The following is a 22,278-nucleotide window of genomic DNA, read 5'->3' on the forward strand; positions in this document are numbered from 1 at the left end:
ATGAAATTTAAACACAAGGTTTATGACTATAAAAGGAAGGTTGGTATTGATTTTGGGAGTTTTGGTCCCAACAGTTAAGGAAAAAGGGGCCCAAAGGGTCCAAAATTAAACTTTGTTTGATTTCATCAAAATTGAATAATTGGGGTTCTTTAATATGCCGAATCTAACTGTGTATGTAGATTCTTAATTTTTAGTCCCATTTTCAAATTGGTCTACATTAAGGTCCAAAGGGTCCAAAATAAAACTTAGTTTGATTTTAACAAAAATTGAAACCTTGGGGTTCTTTGAAATGCTGAATCTAAAAATGTACTTAGATTTTTCATTATTGGCCCAGTTTTCAAGTTGGCCCAAATCGAGGTCCAAAATTAAACATTGTTTGATTTCATCAAAAATTGAAAAATTGGGGTTCTTTGATATGCCAAATCTAACTGTGTATGTAGATTCTTAATTTTTGGTCCAGTTTTAAAATTGGTCTAAATTAAAGTGCAAAGGGTCCAAAATTAAACTAAGTTTGATTTTAACAAAAATTAAATTCTTGGGCCTCTTTGATATGCTGAATAGATTTTTGATTATGGGCCCAGTTTTCAAGTTGGTCCAAATCAGGATCTAAAATTATTATATTAAGTATTGTGCAATTGCAAGTCTTATCAATTGCACAGTATTGTGCAATGGCAAGAAATATCTAATTTCACAATATTGTGAAATGGCAATTTTTTTTTTAATTAAGAGTTATCTTTCTTTGTCCAGTATAGTAAGCAAGAAATATCTGCAAGAATTTTTTTTAATTGGAGTTATCTTTCTTTGTCCAGAATCAACTTAAATCTTTGTTATATACAATATACAATGTATATTCACTTTTTACTACCAACTGATAAATTTAAATAATCTTTACCATTCAGTGATTACAAGCAGTTTTTTTTACATCTTAATATTTTATGATGTATTTAAATGAGTAGTAATTGTTGCAAACTCCATTAGAATATTTTAATTGAAATTAGTTTTGGAATAAGGGAAAGGGGGATGTGATTAAAAAATTGGGTTCAATTTTTCTCATTTGAAATTTCATAAATAAAAAGAAAATTTCTTCAAACATTTTTTTGAGAGGATTAATATTCAACAGCATAGTGAATTGCTCTAAGAGAAAACAAAAATTTTAAGTTCATTTGAATATATTCATTCTGTGTCAGAAACCTATGCTGTGTCAACTATTTAATCACAATCCAAATTTAGAGCGGAATCCAGCTTGAATGTTGTGTCCATACTTGCCCCAACCGTTCAGGGTTCAACCTCTGCGGTCGTATAAAGCTACCTCCTGCGGAGCATCTGGTTGACATCTGTAGTAGAAAAAAGAAAGGAAATTGGCATTGATTTTTCAGAATTAACCTTTGAGAGAAAAAAAGCTGAAAAACACTGCTCGTTCACTCATAAAATAAAAAATAAAGATATGCGATTCGAATTTTATTACAAGTATGTATTTTTCAATAAAAAAAAATACCATTTAAGTTGCATAGTGTTGGCTTGGATATCAATTTGTTTTCAACGTAAAGTGGGTTCAACATGATAAGATTACAAATAAAATATACCTAATCAGTGATCTGGAAGGTTTTTTTCACTATGGGCCCAGGGCCCCTCAAAAATAAATTCAATGGGCCATTTAAAAAAATAATGGGCCATGTTGTCAAATGAGTGGGCCATTTGAATTGACTTCTGTAAAAAAATAAAAAGTATCATTATTTTCCCATGTTTTGGAAAAGAGGTGTTGGTACAAATTTACCTAAAAATTATGATTTTAAATAATATTGTTCCTGTGATTCTGTAATTTCAATGAATATACAATAACTTCTTCCAAAAAGGACAATATTAAAGATAAACCTTTATTTACAATGTTTAAACTGTTACTGTTGACTTGTTTTCATGTTCATGTTTTTTTTAACATTAAATTTGGGTCTTCGTCGATACCATACTCATTCCAGACGTTCCGTATTAGAGGACATTTCAGGAACGTCCTGTGCACTTCTTGTATTATTATTATTGCTTCATCAAGATGCCAAGAATAACAGTAGAGAGTACCATTAATTGATAGAACAAAATAATAATTCGCTGAAGTCATGTTTACAAAATGTCAAAACGAGCCAAAGACCAAAAAATGACAAGGACATTTAAGCGCCTATAATGGAGACAAAAACTATATTCATAAAATGGCTTCAGGGGTTTTCAATCGAAATAATAGCAAGCTTAACTAAATCAAAAGATTATATATTAGAGTTAAATCTCGTCTGTAATAGCCAAATTTCACAAATGTAAAGTTGTTTATAAAAAATTATATCATGAATGATGGTTAATTGCGTTTTTTGGGTTATCAGTTAAACCGCATGGTTCTATTATAACCATAGGAAAACACCCGAGACGTTAAACCGCATGGTTCTATTACCATAGGAAAACACCCGAGACGTCCTAAAAATATATAGGTGCTCCAATGATTGGAGGAACATTTTACAGTTGTTTCCACACACATGTGGCACGGAACACGATCGGAAATCTATTTGACGATATCTAAACGTTTCGAAACGATGTGAAAAATATCGTGCGCCACGTGGGCGCTTACATTTGTCACTCTATGCGCCATTTCTGGTGAATATGCGCTATAGGCGCAGGGCACACGTCCTTCCCGATCACTGCCTAATCAAGCCATTTTAACCCACTACACATAAAAAGTAAAAAACACATTGTTAAGCTGCAACAGTACGGTTTTCTTTGTTTTTTCTCTAATTATTTATTTTCAAAGTTGACTTGTTTCTACTGAACTGTCCTGGTGCCTAGGTTCTCCTGGTCGGGGCCTCTCCCAGAGCGGGTGTCAGGCTTGCTGAAAGTAAGATTTCTGTGAGGTCATTTTAATTCCTCGGAAATTGCGAGAATACAGGATTTTGAACCATTTACCCCAGAGCTTCTGGGGATCTTTAGCCGCCCCCATACCTCGACCGTATGACTTCTTTCTCCAGCATTGCGTACACAACAAATTTGTCTAGCTACGACCCTGGTAACAGTTTAACAGAAGAAGAAAAATGTAAAATACAGTTATATAAGGCTGGACTCATCAAATTGGCACAAAGCACATACAACTATCATGACCACAGTGCCTTAATATAACATATTTTTCTGAGACAAGTGCCTGTGATAATGACTATGGTTACAAAAAAAAAGACAAACTACTATGATCTTAAAAGTACACACTGTTACTGAAAGCTAGTTTAAAATCTCAACTGATAGAATATAAGAATAATGTTTTTTGTTTGTTTTGTTTATGTTTTTTTATCATCATGATCATTTGCTATAAATATGAACTGTTCTAAACCATAATCCTAAACTGTAAATTGATGAATTCAAAAAGTCACATTAACATCCTGATATTGTTACTTCATAAATCTTGGCCTTTGCTCTACTGCTTTGGGATATACTACATCCTATGTAGAGTTGTCCTGTTGGAGTGAATGCAAGAGAATATGGTAACATTATGTTTATGTCACTTGTTGTATAATATGTCATCAGCAGGCCAGCATTGTTCAGGATATGAAGTTTATGAATATCTGGATCAGCTACAATAACATTGTCTCTAGATGTTGTTGCTATGTCTGTTGGATAGAATGGTGTGTCTTTGTTGATATATGTATTTCCTGTATATATATTGATTATACCACCACCCTGTTCTAACACCACCACTCTGCCTCTGTCATCACTTACTTTATCCACCACATGAATATTTTCATTACTGGTACTGGTTATTCTGTAGGGATAGGTGAATATAGGTTGTTTATGTTGATCATGTTCATACACTCTCTCGTGGTCTCCAATCTGATTCATCAGTATTACACATATTCTGTCATTATTACCACCTCCTACTAGAACTTTATTGTCACTGGTGATATGAACTTCTGTAGAAATGAATGGTGAAACATTAAATACTGAGTCTGTTATTGTACCTGTTTTACTATTGATTTGTTTCAGTCTTGATTCCTTAGTAGATATAAGTAGATTATTTGATTGAGTAACAGCCATACCATAGACTTTGATATTAAAGCTGGATAGAATGTTCAGTTTGGCGCCTTCAGGTTTTACTCTCTGTAATACTTTATCAGTGGTGTTACTTATCCACAGTGAATCATCATGACAATATGTTATTAAACCTATTGCAGTTAGTTCATTTTTATATTGTTTATTGATATTAATTTCTACAACAGTATGTTGTCCCACATCTTTGATGTTCACTACCTGATGATTCTTGGCATTTTGGAATTGTGGATGCACTTTTTCTTTACAGTGATTACACAGTAATTTACTACAGTCAATACACTTCCACTTCATTGGTCGGTCAGTTTCACATATACCACATTTAGCTGGAGCTTGACTTCTTATAACAAACTGAGAGAACGCCATTTTAGATTAGTAATATATATGGCATATTTTCTTTCTGGTTTGTATCTATAAACAATACTATTTTGGTAAGTTATATGATTTGATTGGTCATGGTAGACTATTATCAATGATTATTGAATGTCAAGGTTTTTAAATACCGTGTTGTAGGTATGATTTGTAAAAACACATAAATTAAATTCATAAGATTGATAATAACCTGACCTTTTTTGCTAACTACCAGCTTAAAACAGTTTTAGTTGATTATAAAGTATTTTGTATTCTAGGGTACTTTAAAATTCATAGTTTATTGATGTAAAGATAAATTAAAAGTATATTCAAATTAAAAGATCTGGTGGAACTTATATATACCTTAGTACAATGATGTAAAAAGTTTTACAAGTTTTACAAGTTTTACATTAGGTATATGTATCATGCAGTGATTTTAATACCACTGTACATATTACCAAGGAACTACATGACTGATTTATATCAAATAAATACCATAAGATGTAGAAATTTTTTGATTTATTGTTTATTTTGCTATTAAGAGAAGTGTCTATTCATGCTTATTCTAATTTTTTGACGAGACCAATATTTTTTCACAAAGAAAAATATTTATTGAAAAGTTTGCTATGTATTTTAACCAAATTAAAATCGTAAAAAATTGCATTTGTGTTTTAACCCATCAGATAATAAGCATGAACCTGACAAAAATTATGCCCAAGTAAACATTGTAACATCTCAGACATTTCTGCATCTTATGGTATCTATTTTGTAAAAATCACTCGCACAGTTTAACTTTTGAAAAATCTTGATGTTAGTTGAAATAATAAGACATTTTTTGAAATGATAAAACATTTTTCAAGTGGGAACTCACTTTTGTCCTTTGACTGTAGGCATGTGAGACTAAGGTACCTATACTGGGGACACAAAGAATATAAGATCCTGCAATCCCTTCCTCCCTAAAATAGACAGAAATTGTGAAGTACAAAAATAAAAAATAAACTGTTCACAGTTTATGTGTACTTGTTTAATTTTTAATAAATATATACAGGTTCTAGCTATTTAAGAATGCATGTAATACAAAACATTTTACTAAATACCGGTAATCAAAACCTAAAGTTACTCAACCAAAATTTACACTATGTCACAAACAATTGTTAGGCCATATATTGGTTGTATAGGTTTGTAGATAACAACCACAGATCTTCAAACTTGATATAGTTCCATTTATAAGAGGGTGGTAAAGGGTTATTTTTGTGCAACGTGATCACCATTTTTTATTAGCTCACCTGACCTGAAAGGTCAAGTGAGCTTTTCTCATCAATTGGCGTCCGTCGTCTGTAAACTTTTACAAAAATATTCTCCTCTGAAACTACTGGGCCAAATTTAACCAAACTTGGCCACAATCATCCTTGGGGTATCGATCTAGTTTAAAAAATGTGTCCGGTGACCTGGCCATCCATCCAAGATGGCCGCCATGGCTAAAAATAGAACGCAGGGGTAAAATGTATCTTTTGGCTTATATCTTTGAAACCAAAACATTTAGAGCAAATCTGACATGGGTAAAATTGTTGATCAGGTCAATTTGGTGAATTGGTTATTTTAAGGAAATTTTGCAGTTTTTATACGACCGCAAATTTTGAAAAAATTTTCGTCGTATATTGCTATCACGTTGGCGTCGTCGTCGTCGTCGTCGTCGTCGTCGTCGTCCGAATACTTTTAGTTTTCGCACTCTAACTTTAGTAAAAGTGAATAGAAATCTATGAAATTTTAACACAAGGTTTATGACCTTAAAAGGAAGGCTGGTATTGATTTTGGGAGTTTTGGTCCCAACATTTTAGGAATAAGGGGCCAAAAAGGGCCCAAATAAGCATTTTCTTGGTTTTCGCACTATAACTTTAGTTTAAGTTAATAGAAATCTATGAAATTTTGACACAAGGTTTATGACCACAAAAGAAAGGTTGGGATTGATTTTGGGAGTTTTGGTTTCAACAGTTTAGGAATTAGGGGCCAAAAAAGGGCCCAAATAAGCATTATTCTTGGTTTTCGCACAATAACTTTAGTTAAAGTAAATAGAAATCAATGAAATTTAAACACAATGTTTATGACCACAAAAGGAAGGTTGGTATTGATTTTGGGAGTTTCGGTCCCAACAGTTTAGGAATTAGGGGCCAAAAAGGGACCCAAATAAGCATTTTTCTTGGTTTTCGCACCATAGCGTTAGTATAAGTAAATAGAAATCTATGAAATTTAAACATAAGGTTTATGACTATAAAAGGAAGGTTGGTATTGATTTTGGGAGTTTTGGTCCCAACAGTTAAGGAAAAAGGGGCCCAAAGGGTCCAAAATTAAACTTTGTTTGATTTCATCAAAATTGAATAATTGGGGTTCTTTAATATGCCGAATCTAACTGTGTATGTAGATTCTTAATTTTTGGTCCCGTTTTCAAATTGGTCTACATTAAGGTCCAAAGGGTCCAAAATTAAACTTAGTTTGATTTTAACAAAAATTGAAACCTTGGGGTTCTTTGATATGCTGAATCTTAAAATGTACTTAGATTTTTGATTATTGGCCCAGTTTTCAAGTTGGCCAAAATCGGGGTCCAAAATTAAACATTGTTTGATTTCATCAAAAATTGAATAATTGGGGTTCTTTGATATGCCAAATCTAACTGTGTATGTAGATTCTTAATTTTTGGCCCAGTTTTAAAATTGGTCTAAATTAAAGTGCAAAGGGTCCAAAATTAAACTAAGTTTGATTTTAACAAAAATTAAATTCTTGGGCCTCTTTGATATGCTGAATCTAAACATGTACTTAGATTTTTGATTATGGGCCCAGTTTTCAAGTTGGTCCAAATCAGGATCTAAAATTATTATATTAAGTATTGTGCAATAGCAAGTCTTTTCAATTGCACAGTATTGTGCAATGGCAAGAAATATCTAATTTCACAATATTGTGAAATAGCAAATTTTTTTTGAATTAAGAGTTATCTTTCTTTGTCCAGTATAGTAAGCAAGAAACATCTGCAAGAATTTTTTTAATTGGAGTTATCTTTCTTTGTCCAGAATCAACTTAAATCTTTGTTATATACAATATACAATGTATATTCACTTTTTACTACCAACTGATAAATTTAAATAATCTTTACCATTCAGTGATAACAAGCAGTTTTTTTACATCTTAATATTTTATGATGTATTTAAATGAGTAGTAATTGTTGCAAACTCCATTAGAATATTTTAATTGGAATTAGTTTTGGAATAAGGGAAAGGGGGATGTGAATAAAAAATTGGGTTCAATTTTTCTCATTTGAAATTTTATAAATAAAAAGAAAATTTCTTCAAACATTTTTTTGAGAGGATTAATATTCAACAGCATAGTGAATTGCTCTAAGAGAAAACAAAAATTTTAAATTCATTTGAATACATTCATTCTGTGTCAGAAACCTATGCTGTGTCAACTATTTAATCACAATCCAAATTTAGAGCGGAATCCAGCTTGAATGTTGTGTCCATACTTGCCCCAACCGTTCAGGGTTCAACCTCTGCGGTCGTATAAAGCTACGCCCTGCGGAGCATCTGGTTGGCTATTATCTTGAATACTATTATAGATAGAGATAAACTGTAAACAGCAATAATGTTCAGCAAAGTAAGACCTACACATAAGTCAACATGACCAAAATTGTCAGTCAACCCCTTAAGGAGTTATTGCCCTTTATAGTTAATTTTTAACAATTTTTTGTCCTTTTTTGTAACTTGTACAAAAATCTTCTTCTGAAACTACATGGCCAAATTTAACTTAACTTTGCCAAAATTATCATTGTGGTATATGGTTTAAAAATGTGTCCGATGACCCCGCCTACCAAACAAAATGGCCGACATGGCTAAAATTAGAACATAGTGGTTAAATGCAGTTTTTAAAAAGTTTGAAAAAATTTTCGTCGTATATTGCTATCACGTTGGCGTCGTCGTCTGCGTCGTCGTCGTCGTCCAAATACTTTTAGTTTTTGCACTCTAACTTTAGTAAAAGTGAATAGAAATCTATGAAAATTTAACACAAGATTTATAACCACAAAAGGAAGGTTGGTATTGATTATGGGAGTTTTGGTTTCAACATTTTAGGAATTAGGGGCCAAAAAGGGACCCAAATAAGCATTTTACTGGTTTTCGCACTATAACTTTAGTTTAAGTTAATAGAAATCTATGAAATTTTGACACAAAGTTTATGACCACAAAAGAAAGGTTGGGATTGATTTTGGGCATTTTGGTTTCAACAGTTAAGGAATTAGGGGCCAAAAAAAAGCCCAAATAAGCATTATTCTAGGTTTTTATACGACCGCAAATTTTGAAAAAAATTTCGTCGTACATTGCTATCACGTTGGCGTCGGCGTCGTCGTCGTCGTTGTCGTCGTCGTCATCCGAATACTTTTAGTTTTCGCACTCTAACTTCAGTAAAAGTGAATAGAAATCTATGAAATTTTAACACAAGGTATATGACCATAAAAGGAAGGTTGGTATTGATTTTGGGAGTTTTGGTCCCAACATTTAAGGAAATAGGGGCCAAAAAGGGCCCAAATAAGCATTTTCTTGGTTTTCGCACTATAACTTAAGTTTAAGTTAATAGAAATATACGAAATTTTGACACAAGGTTAATGACCACAAGAGAAAGGTTGGGATTGATTTTGGGAGTTTTGGTTTCAACAGTTTAGGAATTGGGGGCCAAAAAAGGGACCAAATAAGCATTATTCTTGGTTTTCGCACAATAACTTTAGTTTAAGTAAATAGAAATCAATGAAATTTGAACACAACGTTTATGACCACAAAAGGAAGATTGGTACTGATTTTGGGAGTTTAGGTCCCAACAGTTTAGGAATTAGGGGCCAAAAAGGGACCCAAATAAGCATTTTTCTTGGTTTTTGCAACATAACGTAAATAGAAATCTATGAAATTTAAACCCAAGGTTTATGACCATAAAAAGAAGGTTGGTATTGATTTTGGGAGTTTTGGTCCCAACAGTTTAGGAAAAAGGGGCCCAAAGGGTCCAAAATTAAACTTTGTTTGATTTCATCAAAATTGAATAATTGGGGTTCTTTGATATGCCGAATCTAACTGTGTATGTAGATTCTTAACTTTTGGTCATGTTTTCAAATTGGTCTACATTAAGGTCCAAAGGGTCCAAAATTAAACTTAGTTTGATTTCGACAAAAAATGAATTGGTTGGGTTCTTTGATATGTTGAATTTAAAAATGTACTTAGATTCTTGATTATTGGCCCAGTTTTCAAGTTGGTCCAAATCTGGGTCCAAAATTAAACTTTATTTGATTTCATCAAAAATTGAATAAATGGGGTTCTTTGATATGCCAAATCTAACTGTGTATGTAGATTCTTCATTTTTGGTCCCGTTTTCAAATTGGCCTACATTAAGGTCTAAAGGGTCCATAATTAAACTAAGTTTGATTTTAACAAAAAATAAATTCTTGGGCCTCTTTGATATGCTGAATCTAAACATGTACTTAGATTTTTGATTATGGGCCCAGTTTTCAAGTTGGCCCAAATCAGGATCTAAAATTATTATATTAAGTATTGTGCAATAGCAAGTCTTTTCAATTGCACAGTATTGCGCAATGGCAAGAAATATCTAATTGCACAATATTGTGAAATAGCCAAAAAAAATTTAATTAGAGTTATCTTTCTTTGTCCAGAATAGTAAGCAAGAAATATCTTATTGCAAGAATTTTTATTTTAATTGGAGTTATCTTTCTTTGTCCAGAATCAACTTAAATCTTTGTTATGTACAATATGCAATGTATATTCACTTTTTACTACCAGCTGATAAATTTAAATAATCTTTACCATTCAGTGATAACAAGCAGTTTTTTTACATCTAAATATTTATGATGTATTTAAATGAGTAGTTATTGTTGCAAACTCAATTAGAAAATTTTAATTGAGATTAGTTTCGGAATAAGGGAAAGGGGGATGTGATTAAAAAATTGGGTTCAATTTTTCTCATTTGAAATTTCATAAATAAAAAGAAAATTTCTTCAAACATTTTTTGAGAGGATTAATATTCAACAGCATAGTGAATTGCTCTAAGAGAAAACAAAAATTTTAAGTTCATTAGAACACATTCATTCTGTGTCAGAAACCTATGCTGTGTCAACTATTTAATCACAATCCAAATTTAGAGCGGAATCCAGCTTGAATGTTGTGTCCATACTTGCCCCAACTGTTCAGGGTTCAACCTCTGCGGTTGTATAAAGCTACGCCCTGCGGAGCATCTGGTTGTTTAATAACTTTAGTTTAAGTAAATAGAAATCAATGAAATTTAAACACAATGTTTATGACCACAAAAGGAAGGTTGGTATTGATTTTGGGAGTTTAGGACTCAACAGTTTAGGAATTAGGGGCTAAAAAGGGACCCAAATAAGCATTTTTCTTGGTTTTCGCTCCATAACATTAGTATAAGTAAATAGAAATCTATGAAATTTAAACACAAGGTTTATGACCATAAAAGGAAGGTTGGTATTGATTTTGGGAGTTTTGGTACTAACAGTTTAGGAATAAGGGGCCCAAAGGGTCCAAAATTAAACTTTGTTTGATTTTCATCAAAAATTGATTAATTGGGGTTCTTTGATATGCCGAATCTAACTGTGTATGTAGATTTTTAATTTTTGGTCCCGTTTTCAAATTGGTCTACATTAAGGTCCAAAGGGTCCAAAATTAAACTAAGTTTGATTTTGACAAAAAATGAATCGGTTGGGTTCTTTGATATGCTGAATCTAAAAATGTACTTAGATTCTTGATTATTGGCCCAGTTTTCAAGTTGGTCCAAATTGGGGTCCAAAATTTAACTTTGTTTGATTTCATCAAAAATTGAATAAATGGGGTTCTTTGATATGTCAAATCTAACTGTATGTAGATTTTTCATTTTTGGTCCTGTTTTCAAATTGGTCTACCGGTACATTAAAGTTCAAAGGGTCTGTAATTAAACTTAGTTTGATTTTAACAAAAATTGAAATCTTGGGGTTCTTTGATATGCTGAATCCAAACATGTACTTAGATTTTTGATTATGGGCCCAGTTTTCAAGTTGGTCCAAATCAGGATCTAAAATTATTATATTAAGTATTGTGCAATAGCAAGTCTTTTCAATTGCACAGTATTGCGCAATGGCAAGAAATATCTAATTGCACAATATTGTGAAATAGCCAAAAAAAAATTAATTAGAGTTATCTTTCTTTGTCCAGAATAGTAAGCAAGAATTATCTAATTGCACAATATTGTGCAATTGCAAGATTTTTTTTAATTGGAGTTATCTTTCTTTGTCCAGAATCAACTTAAATCTTTGTTATATACAATATACAATGTATATTCACTTTTGACTACCAACTGATAAATTAAAATAATCTTTACCATCCAGTGATAACAAGCAGTTTTTTTACATCTTAATATTTTATGATGTATTTAAATGAGTAGTTATTGTTGCAAACTCCATTAGAAATTTTAATTGAGATTAGTTTTTGAATGAGGGAAAGGGGAATGTGATTAAAAAAATTGGGTTCATTCTCATTTGAAATTTCATAAATAAAAAGAAAATTTCTTCAAACATTTTTTTGAGAGGATAAATATTCAACAGCATAGTGAATTGCTCTAAGAGAAAACAAAAAAAATAAGTTCATTAGAACACATTCATTCTGTGTCAGAAACCTATGCTGTGTCAACTATTTAATCACAATCCAAATTTAGAGCTGTATCCAGCTTGAATGTTGTGTCCATACTTGCCCCAACCGTTAAGGGACCAACCTCTGCGGTCGTATAAAGCTACGCCCTGCGGAGCATCTGGTTGAAACTGATAGGGAGAAGTGGTGAGATTTGAAGGAGAAGTGCTCATTCGCGCTGTGCGTTACAATGTTTGGATTTTACTGTAGTATAAACGGTCATTTGTAAATAATGTTCTTTTTATATTGTTCAATTTTTATCTGAGTATTCAATTAAAGTAACATTTCAAATTAAAAGTTGTTTAAATTTTACTAAGGGCCTTGTGAGAAACTACCAACTAAATATCAAGCACTAAAAAAAAATTTTTTTTTTTTTAAAAAGGTAAAGAAATTATAAAATAACAATTACAATTTAATTAAAAACTAGCTTGTGTATGAAATTCAGTGTTTCTCATCAAAAGATATATAAAGGTAAGCTGGGCCATAATATATTGACATTAGTGTTATAGTCTAAGAGTTAAGCAACTTTACAATAGTTTACAACAATCCATTTAAATTATAGGGAATGATATACACCAATCAATGATGAGTTTATTTAGATGTAACCAAAATCTTTAAATGCGTGTGGAATGCGTAATTTTTCCTTTTGGGATCAATATTCTTCTGTCAGCTGTTCCATCCGTGCGTCCGTAGTAATTTTTGTGAAAATACGGATTTCGGTCATAGCTGGTCCGTTTCCGATCTGTAGTTTAGAAATCGGTCAATGGCGGACGATTGCAAGAAAATTTACAAAAATAAACGATGTTTGACAAGTTTTTTGGAAAGGATCATGACGTTTTTAATGCAATAAAAGGATTGAAAATTTACTGGAGGCAACTGTTATCATGTTTAAATGAAGTAACAAACTTATTTTGCAGCCGAAAGTTAGGTTGATGTACGTTTTTGAGTAACAAGCATCGGAACTTTCGGAAGTGCATGAAGTGATAAAAAGTTGTATTTTTATTAAATAACTTGCTACACACTGCAAAAACAATGCTTCATCCTCTTTTCATCAGATAATGAATCGATTATGTCTTAATTTCTTTAATTATCAATAAAAAGTTGATTTTTCATCAACTTGGTAAAAATTGAAAATGTCCGATGACGGAAGCAACTGAAAGCGAGTATCGTAAACAACTAAGACGTTACGCACGGTATTGGTGCCACTTAGCGTTACACGACGTTCCTAACAAAACGACGATTTTGACGTTGTCAGTCCATGGAATGTTTCAAACGTTGACCTCATATTCTACTCATGTGAAATGCCGCTTAAAAGTACAGAGATTTTCGAAGTTGTTCTTTATATGGCATACCTGTCAACCTGTGACGATGAAAATGCAGGTCATGACCTGCATTGAAGAATCAAATCTCAGGTCATAACGCGTACGAACTTTTTCGAGCTGAATTTCAGTATTAATGGTACATTTTCTTATTATGTATATGGAAAATACCAAAACATCAATGCATGTTCACTTTGTTAAGTCATTTTATCCTAATTAATTATTATTTCATTGCACTTTTAAAGATTTTAATAAATTTGTGTAATACAGATTTATGTTCTTTACTTTTTGTAATTATTAGATACTAGAATTTTTATTCAATTGTAATTTAAAATGTTTGAGACTATTGTCTCACACAGCAACTCTGAAAAATGTAGGAAATTAGACTAAGATAAAATATAGTAATACAGTTAAAGGCAGTATAAATGTAATAAATAATTTTCAACTTTTTTTTTTAAATTGTATAAAAGTATCAAAATAATGAAAAGTTATTTTTCAAAATGTATTTGAATTCTAAATTTTTTATCATTTTATCTTTTTCACCCATAAAACGTAAATATAAGGAATAATTTTGAATGGTGACAAATAAGGGGAAGTAACTCTAACTCTATTTGTAAACAAATGTAGAGCAGTTTATTTACGACCTAAAGGTGTTAATTAACAGTGTGTTTGACACCAAAGCTGTCAAGTAAAGCCATGCACTTAATGGGTCACTTAAATTGACAGTTTACATAGCTAGATGAACTTCCTGTTCATGGAAGAATTACGAATTTGACGGTATTTCAAAAGAATATTACTTATGAAATCAATCGCAAGGCTAAGAAATACGGGTGAAATCGGGTCATTTTCGGAATTCCCGGGTGATTTCAATGACCCGGCGGGTGTCCCGGGTGATCCCTCAGAATTGTGAAAATCTCGGGTCACACCCGCAGAAAACGGGTCAGTTGACTGGTATGATATGGTTTTATTTTTTCAAGCCGGTGCAAATACAAAATTTCATTGAATTTGAACAAAAAAATTTATTACATGAACAATTTTAAATTTTTACGAAGTATTATAGATGCAACAATAACACAAAATAACAATTTGATGTTTTGTTAAATGAATGAAATGTATAAAAAAAAAGATGTGGTATGATTGCCAAGGAGACAACTCTCTATATTAGACCAAAATGACACAGAAATTAACAACTATAGGTCACTGTATGACCTTCAAAAGCAAAGCCCATACCGCATAGTCTGCTATAAAAGGCCCCGAAATGACAACGTAAAACAATTAAGACGAGAAAACTTACTGCCTAATTTTCTTGGCTGAGGAGGATAATTAAGGAGGTCTCACTTTTGTTTGCATTTCCTTTTTCAGTGTATCTTGCTTTTATAAAGTGGGGGTGTGGTCATTAGTAAGTTTTCTCTTTGTTAAAGCTCCGGGGCCTTGTCTTTATGGATCCCGGAGTATCCAAGTTAAATATTTCGACATTGTATATACTTGAAACAATGAAGATCTACAATTTGATACATATTAAACGAGAACTTTATTTTATATAGATCAGACCATTTCTTGAAATTATGTTATGCCAAATATGCAAGAAAAATCGTAAACAGTTTAACGTTATTATAACGCAAACGTCAAATTACGGTTACGGGGCCATTTCATTGGACATCTTAGATCGTTTCAGAATTTCTACCGGCAACTCAAACAAAAGTACATATCATATCATTTTAAAGGAAATTAAATGTATTTTCCATTCATATCAGTTAACAGGTCATAAAAATTTGAGATATAGTAGAATTTTGTTTGATAAAAAGCCTCTGAATTATTCTTTGTGTTATTTTGTCCATCGGGACATTTTATTGGACACGGGAAAAATGACGATGTTTTTAAAATAAGACCGCAGTTACATAATGATGACTTCAGATAGCTTCCTCGGAACATGTATAATTTTTCTGATATTATTAAAATCCATTTTAGTATGTTATATATTATGAAATTGAGGACAGAAAGTTTTTTTACGGGTTAAGCAGCAAATTGGGACATTTTTTCTCTTTTAAGCTCACCTGGCCCGAAGGGCCAAGTGAGCTTTTCTCATCACTTTGCGTCTGTCGTCGTCGTCGTCCTGCGTTAACTTTTACAAAAATCTTCTCCTCTGAAACTACTAGGCCAAATTAAACCAAACTTGGCCACAATCATCATTGGGGTATCTAGTTTAAAAATTGTGTCCGGTGACCTGGTCAACCAACCAAGATGGCCGCCATGGCTAAAAATAGAACATAGGGGTAAAATGCAGTTTTTGGCTTATAACTCAAAAACCAAAGTATTTAGAGCAATTCTGACATGGGGTAAAATTGTTTATCAGGTCAAGATCTATCTGCCCTGAAAATTTCAGATGAATCGAACAACCTGTTGTTGGGTTGCTACCCCTAAATTGGTAATTTTAAGGAAATTTTGCTGTTTTTGGTTATTATCTTGAAAAATATTATAGATAGAGATAAACTGTAAACAGCAATAATGTTCAGCAAAATAAGATTTACAAAGCATTAAGAGCAAAACTGGCATGGGTTAAATTGTTTATCAGGTCAAGATCTATCTGCCCTGAAAATTTCAGACGAATCGATAGTCAATTTTTAACAATTTTCATAAAATTTGTAAATTTTTACTAACACTTTTAACTGAAACTACTGGGCCAATCATTATAGATGGGGATATATGTACGCAGCAAGAATGTTCAGTAAAGTTAGATCTACAAACATATCACCATCACCAAAACACAATTTTGTCACGAATCCATCTGTGTCCTTTGTTGAATATTCACATATACAAATGTACCAAGGTGAGCGACACAGGCTCTTTAGAGCCTCTAGTTTATTTAAACTTTTCTGCCGTTCTTTTTACACTTATAGTAAAAAACGTCTATTACTTCATTTAACGTTAAATGTATACAATATAGTGGTAAAATTTTAACCCATTCTTCTTACTAATGAATCCGCACTGGGATTTCAAAGACGCACATTAATCAAAATTGTAACAGCGGGACACCCTTTAAATGACGTTATAGGCATCGAAATGAGCATTTTTTTTCATAAAAAAATAAACAAAGCACAATTTCATCTATTTTATTGATTTCTATGGTTTATTTCCTTTCGAATGATATGCATAACATATCTATTTATTGTATAGAATAAGAGCTTGAATTTGAATAACCCGCCATCCAACCCATATTTCCAAAGTGACACCAATATCGTGCGCAACGTCAGGGCGACTTGTCTTCGCTTTTGGGGGTCGTAGAAAGCGAAGTGACTGTCGGGAAAGCGACTTCTTCGCCCAAGTCGCCTGGTAGCGTGAGCCCTGATTATATTTACGTACTGTTTATACTCCTCTAAAGAAGGAGCACACCCGAATAAAGAAAGATAATGCAATCTGATTTTTCCTAGCATTGAGTAACCCATTTACATATATTCTAAAATATGGATTTCTTGCTTAAGAATATATATGTTTAGGTATTTTGAGTTAAAGAGGGTCTTAGTAGCAGTGTTGGTAGGGTGCCTTGGTCATCTTTTTCTGTATTCTTTATTTTTGATACAATTTTTCACTGTTGCTATATATCCTAACATTGTGCATTTACTGAGCACAGCTGTTTTGTGCTGTATTGCCATTAAGCAGAGCAGGGGAAGAAAGGTGAAACTGGTAATGTGCCAGACCATAGAAACAGAATGAAACAGGTCACCTTTCAAAACATACTGCACATTAAGCTCAACTGTGCCAAGCAATGATCTAAAAACTTGTGTGACAAGCTGCTTGACAAGTTTTTAGCCTAAAAAGTAGAAAGCTAGAGTTCTATATGGGCTAATGATGTTGTTCTTGTATAACCTGTGATTCAAAGAATAAACACAAAAAATCTTTTATTAAAACATGCCCTTTTCATATTATCATATCACACATTAAATGCCCTTTTTCAGGATTAGCACCCTGCCCTTTTGAAATCCTAGCTGGAACACTGATTATATACTAGATTTATTTAAGTCATGATTGTATATTCTATTTTTAGCATAAAAAAATCAAATTCCTGATTTTTATCACCTCTTTATTTTAACGAATGAATTTTAAAATATATCAACAATTATGGAACTTTTCTATTTTGAAACTCATCAGCAAACTTCCTATTGCAGCTTTGTGTTATCTTGGAACCAATGCAGGAGTTAATGTCTAGACATAAAGCATACGGGTTAAATCCAAGGGACTGTCTCAAAACAACATTGTTCCAAAAATGGCAGAGAATGGTAGCTCCTCCTGGCAAAGGCAAGCAAGGTGAGTACTTGATAGACTAATATATGTTTTATGATACAATGATATATGCCTAAGTCTTGTTTAAATGATAATGTGATTGTTGGGAGCATCTACAAAATACTTCAAATTATTAAAATTTCATATGTAAGTAAGTAAGTAAATTATTTATTATAGTGACATGTGTAAATTATGTACAGATTATAAAAATATGATATATGATTATATGTTAACAGTTAAGCCTATATTTAAAGGTCATCGGTGGCACCATAAACCATGACCTTATTGGAGATGTGACATTTTTGTAAATAAAGGTTTGCCATTTTGATTAGTGGTGTCAGATCTTTATAGAAGATAAGACTAAATATAAATTTTCAACAGTTTTCCTAAACATTCCCCCTAAGTTGATAGCTTTTATTTTTCACCTAGGAGTTCTGAAAAGAGATATAGAGCTTTTTCATTGCAAAAATTCTTCATATATGTATAATGTATATGTGCTTTGCTGAGTTGTAGTCTTTTTGCTTCTGGCAAGATTTATTTTTAAAGAACAAGAAATATAAAACCTGGTATATTGTTCTGTTGTTAAAGCTGGAATGTTTGCTGATTTTACAGAACCAACAAGACAACCGGGTAAAAGGCGGAAAAGGAAATCTTCAACAGGAAATGCTGCTGGAAATCTGAATAGTGGTGGAGGTCCAACAAAGAAACGATCTCCTGGACCCCAAGGCATTGGGAGTTCAGTTCCTGGGGTAAGCTTTATAATTGATAGTTAGAGGTAGACATTTCCTGGATCTTAACATACCGTATTAAAAGTTCTGTTCTTTTTGAAACTTCAATCAGCTACGGTCATGACGGTAGAGGACTGGAGGTACAATTAAAAAATATCATTGTCCTTGAGGCAGATGGACTGCTTTGAGTAAGTTAAAAAAAACAGAGAGGAATTTCCTGATCCAATCTTTATGTTAGGTCACTGGAAATCTGAAGAATAAATGAGAAAAAAGTTAGTCATAAGAACACTACATTAGCATAAGAAAAGATCACTAAAATATATTGTAATAAAGTAAAACTTGAAGTCTTTATGGCAGGATGTTTACACGATTGAGACAATATACTGAATTATTACAATTTTTTCTGGAATTTTCAATAATGTTCTGTCATAAACTAAGCAATAAAATGAGAACAGAAATGGGGAATATGCCAAAGAGATAACAACCAAATCAAAGAACTGAAAACAGCCAAAGGCCTACAATAGGTCTTCAACACAGCAAGTAAATCATTCTAAGATTAACAAGAATATGAGGATCTTCAAAGCATAAACAAGATGTACTTGTAACTATTGCATAAGTTAACAAAATTTGTACTGTGAATTCAGAAATATTTTTGATGAACAATACACAAAATTGAAGATAAATTATTTTGATATAATGCATCAAAATTTAACATGTCAGGTTTTTTTTTAGCAAAAACCTATCCCTTTCATGAATAAAAACATCACACATATTTCTGAATTTACCATAAGTTATATCTCCTGTGCATGCTTACTACATAAGAATAAAAATGATTCTCTTCCGCTACTTCATTTTGTAAGTGACCATTTAATACAAATATGGTTATGAATATTAGAATTCCACCATGTTCTCTTACTGCAGATTTTACACTTTTATATTATCTTTTGATTAACAGGATGTAATGGTTGTTGGAGAACCTACTCTGATGGGTGGAGAGTTTGGTGATGAAGATGAAAGGTTAATTACACGATTGGAAAATTCACAGTTTGAAACCAACAATCCTGAGGAAGATAGCAAAGACTTTCAGAATTCACCGTCAGTAGCTCATAGTCCCTGGGGTCAGGATAAGAAAACCCCCACAGGCAGCAGCACCCCAGGGGCTAGTATTCCTCCCCCAGTCACGAGTCAACCAGAAGAAGGAAAAATCGAGTAAATTAAAACTATGAAGAAGAAGGATCATATTCAAATTTGATTATTATATTTTTAAAGAAGGATTTTTATAGACAAAAATTTGCAGGATCAAATATAAATCACCTTTATTATTATTATAATAATGTTTATATATAGAAAAAATTCTGTTTTTCAGATAAGATTTGCAGGAATGAATATGAATTTAAGGGTTTCTTTTGATAATAGAAAATTTAGATTTTTTTTATATTTGAATACTGACCAACAGGGTATTTTGTAGCTTTGAATCAATTTATAGCTTTTGTAAAATTATAAATTGCATGGAATAAAGAAAGAGATGAAGATCAAAACATAAGGATTTATATAATTAATAAGAAGTTATTATTTTTAAAAAGTTATAAATGATCTTTCTTTAATGAAAGTTTTTTGGCTGTATATAAATATACTTATTTGTATCAAACACGGCAGTAGTAGTGACCAGCATGTATATGTAGATTTTTTTTAAAGAACAACAGCAAAATGTTCAAATTAACAACAAGATTTTCACATAATTGTAGATAATACTATATATTACAGTGTAAAATTATAATAGAGTTTGATATCTCCTCTAAATATTTTATCGTATTATTGTTCTCCAACCTTTTTTTGCTCAACAGTTAAATCTTTGAGTAGAATGCATTTCAAATCTTTGTTGAAATATTATATACATCATTTATCCCAGTAAAATTAATCAGTCTGATTCTATGGATTTGAATAGAATTCCAGACCTCAGACATTTTAATAACTACATCTAGCTGTATGCCTTTCCTGTTTGTTCCTCAGACTTGTTTTGTACAGAAATTATTATTAGTAAAACCTTGTAAATCAGTTTGAATTTTGTAAGATGATTGTTGAAATGAAGAGTTAAAAATGTTTGCTATCTGATAAATACATCTACTTACCTGTAAAACAAGTTTTACTGATTGAATTCTTCAATGAACAATGTGGATTTTATTGATGATAAAAAGCAGGTTGTGCAATGGGGGATAACTCTTTGTATTTTGATTAAGCACCCCACTTAATTTGTTTTAACATTACACATATAAAACATGAAAGTTATCAGTTATTGTACATTTGTCATGGCTAAAAATGAGATTAAACTGTTTCATATTTAGTTCTCATACTATATCAGGATTAAAAAAATGCATTTTGGGTTGATATTTTCATTATTTTGGCATTTTTACATTGACAATTTGACATCCTGTAAAATATTCATCTTGATATATAATACGAAATTAACTATATTTGAGTGCTGCAATGTTGTACAAAACCTACATTACTGTGTTATCCTTTGAACAAACAAAATGATTATAATTTGAGTATTATGGGATGCTACTTAGGTTGTATGTTTTACAATGGCTGTCAATTTCATTTGGAAATACAAGTTCTTAGAGTGGATTCATGCTTCTTTTTCTTTTTCATCCTTTTTTTGCTTTATTTATTGCTATTTAAAAAATGAAGACAAATCCCAGGAGGAAGTGACAATACTAAAGCCACCTTTATATCCCACTGATTTGAATGTATATTTTTCAGTTATTGTCTATATTAGACATAATGGTGAATGAATTGACTATCTAATCATGTCCGGCAATATTGTATATTGAAATGTCTTAACCATATCAGATTTTGTTGGAAATTCTTTTTACTAAGTATACCTTACTATCATATGAAATATTCTCCTGTCCTTACCTCAGATTTTACTAAACATTTTTTTTTTTTTATTATTTTCTTACTGTACACCAGATATTAATGGTTAACGTCTTACCACAATCACTGTACACCAGATATTGTTGGAAATTGTTTTTACTATTAGTTGATTCTGTACACTTAGATACAGATTCAGATGACTACCGGTAACATCACTTTTCCTTTACACTGGTGATACATACACCTTTACTGTGATTTTTTTTTTAATGGAAGTAGCAATTTTTGTATACAGAGACATTGATGCAACATACTAATGTTTTAGTAGCAATTAAAATCCCGAGTTTATAAATAAAGTGACTTTTCTCCTGTAATTTTCTATATGATGTCATTTAGATTGCAAAAGAAAGCTATGAAGAATAAATAATGAGTAATAATAATAAAAACAGGTTTCTCTTTTGACAATTCTTATTCGTAAACAATCATAATTATGAAATAATTAAATAAAATGTTCAACCATATTTTCCCAGATCTGATCTATGTATAAAGTTGTATTACATTCTATATTAAGATCTGACTCAATCATTTATTTAATGTGTATTTTATATTGTAATCATTATTGTGTAGAGGTAGTCAGTCATATTCTGTTTTGTAATCATAAAAGTTTAGTATTGTCAACAAAATTTGAAATGTCATTTTTTGAAGAAAATAAATGTCATTTTTATGAACAAAACATTCCATGCCTTGAAGCTATTTTCTCTGCCACTTCTTTTTTGTTCATTTATATACCTAGTCAAACTCACAGCAACCTGATGTTGGGAGTTTAAATTGCTCAAAGTCACTGGCTACTTATTTATATTTCAACCATTGTCTTAACATGTGTCTAGAGATGGTGCCTTAATTGGGTTTTAAAATTCAGTTAGATATTACATCTTACATTCAAATGTTCAA

The 22,278-nt window shown here is 31.7% G+C and overlaps 1 protein-coding gene across 2 annotated transcripts in view; it reads left to right on the top strand.

Moving 5' to 3' along the window:
• Nucleotides 1-22,063, top strand: part of LOC134715646 (LIM domain-binding protein 2-like) — a 40,340-nt gene extending 18,277 nt beyond the window's left edge. The window contains exons 8-10 of one of the 2 annotated variants that reach the window (XM_063577974.1): nt 17,614-17,752; nt 18,317-18,477; nt 19,412-22,063. In XM_063577974.1, the coding sequence (XP_063434044.1) occupies nt 17,614-17,752; nt 18,317-18,477; nt 19,412-19,669 (558 nt within the window). In that variant the 3' untranslated portion in view covers nt 19,670-22,063. The remainder of the gene's footprint in view (nt 1-17,613; nt 17,753-18,316; nt 18,478-19,411) is intronic. The other variant, XM_063577975.1, reaches the window with a different exon arrangement.
• The last annotated feature ends 215 nt before the right edge of the window (nt 22,064-22,278 follow it).

The sequence above is a fragment of the Mytilus trossulus genome, chromosome 4 (genome assembly GCF_036588685.1).
Source record: "Mytilus trossulus isolate FHL-02 chromosome 4, PNRI_Mtr1.1.1.hap1, whole genome shotgun sequence".
Taxonomy (NCBI): domain Eukaryota; kingdom Metazoa; phylum Mollusca; class Bivalvia; order Mytilida; family Mytilidae; genus Mytilus; species Mytilus trossulus.